The 12501-nt window shown below is 49.6% G+C and overlaps 1 protein-coding gene across 1 annotated transcript; it reads left to right on the top strand.

The window, feature by feature from the left end:
• Window positions 1-3212: 3212 nt before the first annotated feature.
• On the top strand, window positions 3213-10013 carry LOC128948321 (olfactory receptor 14J1-like). The gene is made up of 2 exons (XM_054292981.1): window positions 3213-4106; window positions 10008-10013. The coding sequence occupies exons 1-2, from the start codon at window positions 3213-3215 to the stop codon at window positions 10011-10013; spliced, it is 900 nt and encodes a 299-aa protein (XP_054148956.1).
• The last annotated feature ends 2488 nt before the right edge of the window (window positions 10014-12501 follow it).

Genomic DNA, 12501 nt, shown 5'->3' with positions numbered 1-12501 from the left:
ACCAAAACCACTACAGAAATATTTCTGATGAACTGCACTAGAGCAGAGGGAAATAAAGGCAGAGCCATGGTTTCTCAGGACTTGTTTGACCCTAAAAACCCCTATGGTGCATTTGGAGCTGAGCCGTTGAATCTCAGGGCCTGAGAGGAGATTGCAGAAACCTTTCCAGGAGTCAAAGTCAGAAGAAAACCCCAAAGTGTCTCAAATCATGGATGCGTCCGACTGAGGTCCATCTGCTACACAGGCTCCTCATGGACTCCTTGGAGGTGAGAAGTAGAGGCCAGATGGCACAAAAACTTCTCAGAGATTCAGTGTGGAAAGGAAAATCCAGAGTACCTTAAAAATCTTGAATATCTCAAAGTATTAATGAGCCCCACTACATGTCAGTACAAAGCTCTCAAGGGACTCGTTAAAGCAGATAATTACGGCCATGATTGCAACAACCTCTCTTAGAGTCTGTATCAAAAGGGAAACACCAAGTACCTTAAAATAACTGAAGTAACTTGAAGCATTAATGAGCCCACTGAATGTTGTTACTGACAAAGCCTCTCCAGGGACTCATTACAGCAGATAATTGGAGGCCATGATTGCACAAACCTCTCAGAGACTCCAAGGCAAAAGCCAAACCCAAAGTCCTTTGAAAAACTCTGTGAGCATTAAGGAGCCCCCAGGGCCATTGCTGAGCAAGGCTCCCCAGGGACTCCTTCCAGCAGATCCTTGAGGCCACTGGGATGTGGGCTAGGGGGGGATGCTGAAGGCAGGACAAGGGGCTGACAGTGCCCAGCCTGGCTGGGGCTGCGCCAGGAGGCCCCAGTGCCTCAGGACAAGGTGTCGCCTCACAGCCCTTGGTGGCACAGACTCTGCTGTGCCCCAGGGCACCAAGATTTGTCTTCTCTTTGTCCCCACCTGTCAGCACTGCCTCCAGTTCTCTGCTCTGCCTGGGGTCTGGGGACACTTTCTCAGGCATGTCCCTCAGTGGGACCCATTAAAAGTCCAAGAAACTTTGGAGTTGGATCCTGGCTTGGAGTTCTGGAGAGATTTCTTCAGCTCCCTCTCAGGGACTGATGTTCAGGGCCTGAGCATAAAGCCCCAGAGGCTCGTTAAAGTCTTTGTGCTGGGTCTGTGCTGCTGAGCTGGGCTGGGCCCCTGGCACAGAGGCCGCTCCTGGAAACCAAGAAGAGCTTCAAAAGCACATTTCTCTTGATGAGCAGCTCTTCTGCCAGCCCAGCAGGGCCGGGGCACTGCCTGCAGCCACCCTGGGAACAGCATAGAGGCACAGAGAGCTTCAATCAGTCAGGGCTGGGAAGGTGCTGAGAAGTGCCTGGGGCAGAATCACTGCCAGCCCTTGGCACAGGAACCTCTGGCTGCAGGACAATGCAGATGCAGCTCCTGGAGCCATCTCCTGAAGCTGGAACATCCCAATGCCTACAGACTCTGTGAGTACAACTCTGGGTATTTTTGGTGCAGGGGAGGTGAAATGCTCATCAAACTCTGATATGCTGAGGGGTTCTGATCAGTCATAGAATATTTCCAAGTCAAGGATTTTAACAAAAATGAGAAAATTTCTTAAGACTTTGAAATCAGTTTCCTGCTTTTGGAGAATGGCAGGGAGGGAGGATAAATATTAAAGGTAGGTTATGAATTATTAATTATGAATTTTGACAAGTGTCTGAGGCATCTGAAACTGTTACTTTTGGTGATTGTAGGGTCACAGGAGATCCCTAATGTGCTTTCAGCCTTTCTGTCCATGGACAGCACCAGCATCACTTTTGCTGGAGCCATCAGGCTCAGTCTGAGCTCTCCTTTCTCCAAGCTACAAACAGAACCTGCCCCCAGGCGGTGCCCTGCAAACAGCCAGGGTTCTGTCCGGCCAAGGAGAGGGCACAGAGATTTGGGGTCTGTGAGTGCTGGCAAGGAGTGATCAGGCACAGGGAAACACCTGCAGAAGCGAAATCTCCAGGAAGCAGAGAAAAGATTGGGCAATGAGAGGAAACAAAAACCAGCAATGCTGTGGCAGGGAGAGTTTAAAGATGTCCACAGGATCCCCTCCAGTGCAGCCCCTCCCTCTGAACAAGCCCACTCCCTCAGGTCCCCCAAGCCAAGCCTCCGCCCTCAGGGCTGGGGCTCCAAGGCGTGCAGCCCCTCCTGTGCAGGCAGAGCTGCAGCAGAGCCATGGGGCAGCTCTGCAGCCCCGGGCCCAGTTCCCTCTGCAGAGCACAGGGCTGGGAGCAGCTGCCCGGCCCTGGGGGCTCTGGCAGGGGGCACAGCTGGCTCAGGGTGACGCTGTCCCCAGTGCCCGGCTCTGGGCAATGCTGGCAGTGCAGCCAGGGAAGGAGCTGCATCTCCCTTCACCCAATGCCATCTTAAGGACACTTGGAAGTCTCCCTGAGATTTCAATCCAAGCGAGGAGCTTCAATCCAGGGTGCAAACCTGTCCTAGAGCCTCTCTGTGTTATCTGAAAGCCCCAGGATGAGGCACAGAAGTTCTAGGTTGAGAAAATGCCGTTGGGTTGGTGAAATGAGCCCTGTATGCTCTTGGGTGCAAATGTGGGGCTGAGACTCTAAGAAGGGGATGGACATTTGGTGGACTGTGGGGGATCCATATGCTCTCAGCATTATCAGGATGGTTTTTAAAGGAAACATCAGAGCATTTTCATCCTGTGTCTGAGAATGCTGAAAGCCCACAAAACCTGGGACATGACTTGGAGACAGACCACCTCCCCTCACTCTCCACTCACCACCTTGCTTCAGACAACTCACTCTGTTCTCCCTGATGGCAGCAGAAATGCTGAGAGTTTCTGACATCCAAAAATAGTCAGCAGGAGAAAGGGAAGAGGAGTATAAAAACTCTAGAATATTTAAACAGACTTTCCCATTCCTGACGGTGCAGATGTTAACATGGCCTTCTGTGTTAAAAGGGTTTCAAAGTGGAACATGAGGACAGGTCCCTGTCCTCCTCCCACATCTGCATAGCAATGTTGAATTATAAAAACACTGTATGTAGTTGCCCTGAACCTGAAGTCTCACTAAGGCACCAACAGTCAAGGCTCCCCATTAGGAGCTGAAGGAAAATCTGCTAGAAAATCAAATGGGTGTCAGAGGGTTACAGGAGAAGGGTCTGTAGGAAAAGGCTTTGATTTTGCTGGAAGAAGTTCCTCTTAACCTGTCACTGACTTTTCTCCATGAACAGCTCCCCAAGTACATCCTCAGCAAATGTCCAACAGCAGCTCCATCAGGCACTTCCTCCTGCTGGCATTGGCAGACACGCGGCAGCTGCAGCTCCTGCACTTCTGCCTCTTGCTGGGCATCTCCCTGGCTGCCCTCCTGGGCAACAGCCTCATCATCAGCGCCGTAGCCTGCGGCCACCACCTGCACACGCCCATGTTCTTCTTCCTGCTCAACCTGGCCTTCAGCGACCTGGGCTCCATCTGCACCACTGTCCCCAAAGCCATGCACAATTCCCTCTGGGACACCAGGGACATCCCCTACACTGGATGTGCGGCACAGGTTTTCTTTTTTGTGTTCTGTGGTGTAACAGAGCTTTACCTCCTGACCATCATGTGCTACGACCGCTATGTGTCCATCTGCAAACCCCTGCACTACGGGACCCTCCTGGGCAGCAGAGCTTGTGCTCACATGGCAGCAGCTGCCTGGGCCAGTGCCTTTCTCTATTCACTGCTGCACACAGCCAATACATTTTCCCTGCCCCTGTGCCATGGCAATGCCCTGGGCCAGTTCTTCTGCGAAATCCCCCAGATCCTCAAGCTCTCCTGCTCCAAATCCTATCTCAGGGAACTTGGGCTCATTGCTGTAAGTGCCTGTTTGGTATCTGGCTGTTTTGCGCTCGTTGTTTTCTCTTATGTGAAGATCTTCAGGGTTGTGCTAAGGATCCCGTCTGAGCAGGGATGGCACAAAGCCTTTTCCACCTGCCTTCCTCACCTGGCTGTGGTCTCTCTGTACCTCAGCACTTCAGTGTTTGCTCACCTGAAGCCCCCCTCCATGTCCTCCCCATCCTTGGATCTAGCCCTGTCAGTTCTGTACTCGGTGGTGCCTCCAGCCCTGAACCCCCTCATCTACAGCCTGAGAAACCAGGAGCTCAAGGCTTCTGTGTGGAGACTGATGGCTGGATGCATTCAGAAACATTAAACTGCTGGCCAATTTCTGCCAATCACTTGTAATAAAAGTCATCTTATTGATGGTTTGATTGTGGATTTTTTTCCTTTACATTAGTTTTATCATATTGTCCTCAAAGAAACGTCATTGTTTGAGCAATTCCTCATTTTGTTTCTCTCCACGTTCCCTGTGGTCACAGACTGTGTCAATGATGAGTTATGTTCTTGGTGGCTTTCTAGGAACTAAAGGATCTCCCAGCAGAGTTTTCTGCAGAGATGCCCTTTTGTTGCCTTCTCTGGAGCTGCAGCAGCAATGTCTGTGTGCAGAGCTGGGGCAGATCAGTGCTGGCACAGCAACTGTGCCCAGCACCAGCAGCACTTGATGTTGCCAGTGCTGCTGCCGTGGCCCTGCCCCGCTGCCCTGCTTCCCCTGGTGTTGATGCAGGGCCTGAGTGCTCTCGGGGCCAGGCACAGTCCTGGGGGTGCCAGTGCTGGGGCTGCAGCAGGGACAGGCCATGGGCACTGCTGGGGCAGCGCTGACACCTCAGGCCAGGGCCTGGGGGCTCCAGGCTCCTTGCCCAGGCTCTCTCAAGAACACAGCCAGGCCAATGCTCAGCACAGAAAACCCCCGTGAGCAGCCCCAGGCTGGCTGCGGGCAGACTGGGGGCAAACAGCATGGCTGGGGCTCTGCAAGGGCCCTGGGGCAGACGGGAAGGAGCAGCAGAGCAGGGGCTGATCCATCCCCAGTGCGCTGCACAGCCCAGGGCAGCGTCCCAGAGTGTCCTGATGGAGCTGCCAACAACATCCCCCCTCTGCAGCCCTGGCCTCTCCCCCAGCTTACACAGGCGCCCCATCCTTGCAGGCACAGGCACGGCAGCACTGGCTCAGCAGCCCCTGTTTGCATTGCACACAGCAGGGGGAGCACCCCCATACTGTTGGTGTGGGGACATGAACCTGAGGGAGCACAAATGCCATCAGCCCCTGGGGCCAGCAAGGGCTGGGGGACACCAGGGAAATCACTCAGCTTTGTCCTGGCCTCTGCAGTCAGCCAGAAAGTTTCTTCTCATCAGCTGGGAGCTTCCTGTCCCACTGCAGACGCTGTTGCTCAGAGCCACGGCTGCCTGGCAGCCACCCCCAAACTGCCCTGAGCATTTCCTTTGCTTCACATTTGCCTTCTTTATACCCCCTGCTTCCCATTTCTTCTTATTGCCCACTCCAGGGGGCCCACAACTGGACACAGCACTCGAGGTGCTGCCCAACCATTGCTGAGTACAGGGGAAGAATCACTGCCCTGCTCCTGCTGGCTACACCATTCCTGATGCAGGCCAGGAGCCATTGGCCTTCTTGCTCACCTGGGCACACTGCTGCCTCATGTCCAGCCTGCTGTCCATCAGTCCCTGCAGGTCCCTTTCTGCCTGGCTGCTGTCCAGCCACTCTGTCCCTAGCCTGTAGCACTGCAGGGGTTGTTGTGGCCAAAGTGCAGAACCCAGCACTTGGTCTTCCTAAACCTCACCTTTTTGGATTGGGCCCCTGGATCCACTCTGTCCCAGGCACTGTGCAGAGCCCTCCTACCCTCCAGCAGATCAACACTCACACCCAGTTTGGTGACATCTGCAAAGATGTCCTTGGTTCCATGGGGCCCCTCAGTGTCACAAAGGCCTCTTGGTCACATCAGGCCCTGCACTGTCACACTGGTCTCCTTGGATCCATGTGACCATGCAGAGCAAATGGTGTCCTTGGTTCCATGGGGCCCCACATATGACAATGGTCTCCTTGGTTCCATGGGGCTACACAGTGTGACAATGTTCTCGTTGGTGCTGCAGTTTCACAGGAGCCCCTTGGTTCCATGGGCCCCCACAGTGTCAGAAAGGCCCCTTTGTTCCACTGGGCCGTGGAGTGTCCCAATGGTCTCCTTGATTTTGCAGTGTCAAAATAGTGAAACCCCTTGGTTATACAAGGCTCTGCAGTGTCACAATGACCTCTGTGGTGCCACGAGGACCCAGAGTTTCATGATGCACTCCCTGGCTCCATTTGGCCCCAGAGCACCACAGTGGACCCCTGGTTCTGTGGGCCTGCACGGTGTCACCATGGTCCTCTTAGTTCCATGAGGCCCTGCAGTATCACAATGGCCCCAGTGTCCCCCAGTTATCACAGAATGACAGAATCAAATAGGCTGGAAAAGACCTTTGGGATCATCAGGCCCAACCAGTACCTTAATAGTGCCTTGTCACCCAGATTATGGCACTAAGTGCCACTGGAGAGGTACAGTGACTCTGCCACCTCTCCCCTGGCCAGCCCATTCCAATGCCCACTCACCCTTTCTGTGAAGAACCTCTTCCTATTGTCCAGCCTTAACCTCGCCTGGTGCAGCTTAAGGCTGTGTCTTCTTGTCCTGCCCTCCAGCACTCACACCCAGCTTGGTGCCATCTGCAATTTGTGAATGGTGGACTTGATCCCCTCACCCAGATCATCAGTGAAGATATTCAACAGGACTGGGCCCAACACAGATCCCTGGGGACACCACCAGTGCCTGGACACCAGTGGGGTGCAGCACCATCCCCTCCACTCTCTGGGCCCAGCCTCCATCCAGCTCTTTACCCTGGGAAGGGTGAACATATCCAAGCCATGGGCTGCAGTTTTTCCAGGGAATTCTGTGGCTCGTGGTTTTAAAGGCTTTGAAGTCCAGGCACACAACATCCACAGCCTTTCCTGCATCCATAGGTGGGTCACCTGGTCATAAAAGGAGATCAGGTTGGTCAGGCAGGACCAGCCACCCCTAAATCCACGCTGGCTGGCTCTGATCCCTCAGCCATCCTGTGGGTGGCCAGTAATGGCACTCAGGGTGATCTGTTCCATAACCTTGCTGGGCACCCAGGTCAGGCTGACAGGCCTGGAGTTCTCCAGATCTTCCTTCCAGCCCTTCTTGGGGACTGGCTCACACTGGCACCTCCAGTCCTCTGGGACCTCCCTGCTGAGCCAGGACTGATGGTAAATGATGGAGAGCAGCTTGGGGAGCTCATCCACAGCTCCCTCATCCCCCTGGGATGGATCCATGGATCCCATCTGATCCCACACACCTGTGAGCATCTGAGTGGCTCAGCAGGTCACCAGCTGCTTCCTCCTGGATTACAGGGGGCTGTTCTGCTCCCTGTGCCCATCTACCAGCTCAGCAGAGCACTTGTCCTGAGGACAGCCTGTCCTAATATTGAAAATTGACACAAGATATTAAGTAGCTTAGTCTTTTACTTATCTTCAGTTACTCTGTTCTCAACTGCAATCAATAAAGGGTTGTGATTCTCCTTCTCCCTCCTTTTGCTATAAACTTTTTATAAAAACATTTTTTATTCTTCTTACAGAAACCGCCAGGTTAAGTTCTAATTGAGCTTTCACCTCTCAACTTTTCTTCCTGCATAACCTAACAATATCCTTAAACACTTCCTGAGTTGCTGGCCCTTTTTCCCTGAGTTCCTACAAAAACTCCATGCCCTGCCAGGCCAGTCATTTTTCTCACTAGCTCATCTTTTGCCACACTGGGACAGGCTGCTCCTTCCTCCTTAAGATGATTTTCTAGAAATGTGTCCATCCTTCCTGGATCCCTTGGTTTTTAAGGCCTGTGTCCCCTAAAAAAATCAGTACCAGATTTAGTACTCCACATACTCCTAAATAGATCAAAGTCTGCCCTTCCTAATTCCAGTGCAGAAGTTTTGTTGCTGCCCCTCCTTCTTTCACAGAAGATTGAACACTTGATTATTTCATGGTCACTGTGCCCCAGGCTGCCTCTGAGCCCCACATCTGCCACCAGCCCTTCTCTGTTTGTGAACAGCAGCAGACAGAGCTTTCCTTGGCAGTGGGAATGTTACCAAAAATTTAGTAAAACAGAAAACTCCTTAACATCAATGTAGCATTAAGAAGCAGCATTCTTCATTCAGCTGGATGCACAAGGGATAGATCCTCCCAAAGCTGTGCATGCTGAGTACAGGAAAGTTGCTGTTTCTATTCTGTATTTTGCACACATATTCATTGATTGTCCTAGACTAGACATACATATGATAATAATTTCCCCAAAATCAATAACATATTACCCCTCCCCTTTATCCATGTGTTCTTCCAGACCCTGGGGGTCTCTCTGGTGGTCCCTGGTGGTCGTGGACCCCAATGTTCCTGTGGGCCTGGCTGAGCTGGCAGGACACTGAGGCTGCTGAACTTCCAGTTGCCCTTCTCACACAATGGGCATTGTGTGGTTTCCATAGGCCTGGGGTTGTGGAGAACAAGCTCCAGGTGTGAGTTCACCTGGCGGAGACAATTTATCATCTGGTTACATGAGGTCACAGATTGGGCTATGACATCATAGACTGCCTCTGTGACATTACACAGCCAGCTGTGACATCACAGATAGGCTGTTCCATCACAGACCATCTGTGGGGCATTGGAGAATGGGCTGTGACATCACAGAGGGGCTGTGTGACATCCCAGCAGGGCTGTGTCAGGTCACTGGATTGGTCACTCTGCCCCAGCTCCCCCTCACAGTTTCTCCCAACAAGTCCAATGCTACCCATGCCCAGCAGGGTCCCTGTCCCCCGGCATCCCCCCGGCCCACCTGGAGCCACAGCCTCCACCAAAGGATGTTCCACAGGATCCACCCCAGAGCCTGACAAGGGGACAAGGGGCCAGGGCTGTGTGACCAGGACATCAAGGACGTGGATTATCCAGGTCACTGTGGCCTGGGTTGGGTTGCCCATGGCAGGAAAGATGTCTGGCAACTGGAGCAAGGTCTGGGAAGGGCCTTCAAGGTGGGGCTGGAGCCCTTGGGCTGTGAGCAGAGGCTGAGGGAGCTGGGCTTGTCCAGCCCGGAGAAGGGAAGGCTGAGGGGCTCCTCATCCCAGCCTGGCAGTGCCAGTGAGGAGGGGATGGAGAACACAGAGCCAGGCTCTTCACAGTGGGGCTGGTGGGAGACAAAAGCCAATGGGTGGAAGGGGAAAGAGGAGAGATCAGCCAGGGCATGAGGAGATGAAATGAGTCAGGCTGGTTTCAGCATTTCCTCAACACCAAGAGCAGCCTGACCTCCCTTTCTCCATCCCCCACTGACAGATTTGCAAATCAGGAATCGTTCGAGCTGTTTTACACCCACTCCAGGATGAACATCCTTATACCAGGACTTAATTGTGTTTACATCGATCATAGAACCATGTTTGTCTAAATAATTTTAGTATGGAAATCACTTGTGGATGGTGGACTCATCAGATACTGCTGGGAGGTTGCACATAGCTGTGATTGTTATTAAATTGTATCCTGTTCAACTATGATCTGTTGGCCATGAAGAGAAACTTTCTGTGCCTCGGAGTCTCACCAGTTCCTGACCCCCAAAGGACACAAACCTGATGAGTTGTGGTTCCCACTGAGGTGGTGGCACCTGGGCCTCCCTCTATAGCCAGAGCAGAGCTCTCTTGTCCCACAAAGTCCCTGGCAATGGAGGGATGATGGAAACAGGACAGGCTGTGGGGATCAGGAGCAGGGCAGAGCCAGGGAGGAGAATGACTTTTGCATTTGATGGAGCTGTGTCTTCTCTTGGCTTTGTTGGCTGACAACAAATGAACATCCCTCTGTGTCTCAGGCAGCTCCTTCTCCAAGGAAAGTAGGTGGGAGTTGGAGCCAAGGAGCTGAAAGCTGCAGGTGCAGCCTGGGCTGGAGGGAGCTCAGATTTGCACAAGGCTGCTCTGAGTGCCAGGGCTTGGAGGGGGAAATGGTGGGATGGGGGTAGGGACAGAGTCTGATTGATTGTCAGCCATGAAGGGTCTTGATTTAATATTTATTCAAACTGCATGAGGAAGTACTTGGATTCAGTGTCAATTGGAGATTGCACACATCAATGAATTAACAGGAAAAAACTCTAAACCAGATCTAAAAAATAATTTCTCACTGTCTTTTTAAATATTATGAGTTCACTTGGAATATACTACTGAGATCTACTTAACTACAAATTTTTTGGAAACTGAAATATAATTATTCCCAGAGGCTTGGCTTGTTAAGGTGTTCTGAATGTTAATGAGCCCTGGGACACTGAATTCCTGCACTGAAGAGCTGAAGGATGAACAAGCCTCTGGAGCAGGAAAATTCAGCAGCAGCCTCCAAGTTGCCGAGGATGTCAGCAGCCCCCACTGAGGCCATCCCTGCCCAGACACCGTGGGGGAATGGGCAGACAAGGAGAGCATCCCTGGGGCTGGGGCAGCACAACTCAGAGGCACCAGTGGCTCCAGCTGGGAAATGGAGTGTGGAATGTGGCTGGGAAAGCCCTGCCTGGGCTGTGCCAAGCAGGACAGACAAGCCCTGACTCCCCCCAAAAAGCTCACTCAAAGAGACATTTTAGAGGAATTACAATTGTTTGTCTCCTCTGAGTTAAACTCACTGGAGAAATACCAGCAAGAGATTCTCAGGGGCTCAAAAAAAAAAAAACAGCCCTTACTGAGAACTTTAGACAATGAGAGAAAATTTGGCAAATGGTTTATTATGACATTGTAGTGGTTTTGGTTTGGTTAATTTAACATTTTTCTAATCTTGAGATTTCTTAATTAATGTGTTGATAAGTGTGGTGGGTTTTAGTGTCAGTTTGTTATTTATGTATTTATTTTGTTGTGAGATAGGATTAGGAGAAAAGTAAAGTAGGACTAAACATTTTAAAAGGCTATCAAGAAATTTTTATTAAAAGTAAATTCAAAAAGAAAAAAGTAGTAAAAATTAAAAAAAATTCTGTAGAACACTTTTTTTTTCTTTATAAAGTTTTCTTTTTACTGCCAATGTAAAGTAAACTTTAAATTTCTAGTTGGTTTACTATTTCTAGAATAGTCTTTTTTAAATTTACTTTGGGAGAGAAATTTTTCTTGTAAATGTTATGGAGATTTTTTTACAAGAACAAAAAAAAATTTTTTTTTTTATTCTTAATTCTGACATGGATAACATTTGTCTGAGGAACTCTTTTATTGTGAAGTTTTTCTTGCTACAAGCCTTTTTACAGCTTATAGATTGGCCATGTTGACTTATGGGTTATTTTTTTAAAGATGAGTTCTTTAAGTGTAAAAGTTTTTTTTTTTACTTTTTAAATTATTTTTATCTCTGCAAATAGAGCAAATAGAGATCTTCTCTTGGGGATACTGGACTACTTTTTTTTTTTTTCCCCCTGTTTAAATGTATTGTGAAAATACTGCTATTTTCATGCAGGTTTTAGCATGAGGGTTTCTGTTTGATATTGATTTTTTTTTAATGGTTTTTTGTACTATAAAAAAAAGTTGTTTTCCTTTATAGTTTATAAAAGGATTTTAGTTTTATGATTAAGGTTTTTTTTCTTCTTTTTTATTTGAGATTTAGTTTCTTCATTACTGAGTTGGATGGTTTTTTTATTGTGTTTTTTAATATGCAGGTATTTTGTTTTGTTTTTTTTTCTTTTTTTCTTTTACTTGAAGGAGGATTGAAGCATTGAAAGGACTAACACCTGACCTGCTGGTAACTTGTGGTGGAAGTTGTGGTTGGGTTGTGTTAGGATTGGTTTTATGGTTGGTTTTTGGCTTTTTTTATGTTTAAGTTTTTAATTGTAAGGTTATTTTTTATGGGTTGTAAATTGTAGGGGTTTTTTGTTTTAGTTGTGTTGGGGGGAGGGGACTTGGTAAGATTTCAATAGCTGTGTCTTGCTTTGTTCTGGTTGGGGTTTTGTAGCCTCTTATTTTCCTGTTTGTTAGTTGTTGGGGTTTGGTTAGAATGGGGCCAATGTGGAGAGGGGCAGCCTGGGGAGGGGATAAGGGGCTCAGCCCACGGCAGGGTGGCTTGGTTTGGTTGGGTTGGGTTGGGTTGGGTTTGGTTTGGTTTGGTTTGGTTGAGATGGGGGCCAGGGCCAGGGCCTGCTGCTTCTTTTTTGACTGGAAAAGAAAGAGGAGGTTCCTGGGCTTTTTCATCTTTAACATTTGTGTTTCACAGAGATGTGTTTAGTATCTCAGTGGTTTAACAGATTGTCACTTACATGAAAAAGTTTTACTTTTTAAAATTCTTCTCATCTCAAATTACAACAGACATTCAGTAACATAAAACACTTCTCAAAGCATTGAGTTGAGCCATTAGACTTCACAAATTCTAAGCCTCTTCCATTTAATATTAATCAAGATTTGCAGGAGTAGAGAAACAGAAGAAGACACAGAAAGATAGAAAGGCAAAAAGATGCAGAGAAGCACACACAGAGCTACCAACTCCTGGGTTCCAGCACTGTTCAGGTGGAAATTCCAAGAGGAGGTAGGGTCAAGATGTGTGCTTGCCTTGTGGTCAGCCTTCAATACCCCTTGGTTTCCCTGGGCCCTTCCCCCAGGTGGGACTTGGGCTCATTTCGTCCCTCAGGAGCTGGGGGCTGCAGA

Source organism: Melozone crissalis, unplaced genomic scaffold (genome assembly GCF_028551555.1).
Source record: "Melozone crissalis strain CALT ecotype California unplaced genomic scaffold, PUWL_Pcris_2 ptg000120l_1, whole genome shotgun sequence".
NCBI classification, from domain to species: domain Eukaryota; kingdom Metazoa; phylum Chordata; class Aves; order Passeriformes; family Passerellidae; genus Melozone; species Melozone crissalis.
This window is presented reverse-complemented; position numbering and strand designations above follow the sequence as displayed.

Coding starts and splice junctions, on each gene's coding strand:
- LOC128948321 (XM_054292981.1), top strand. CDS start 3,213: ATGTCCAACAGCAGCTCCATCAGGCACTTCCTCCTGCTGGCATTGGCA.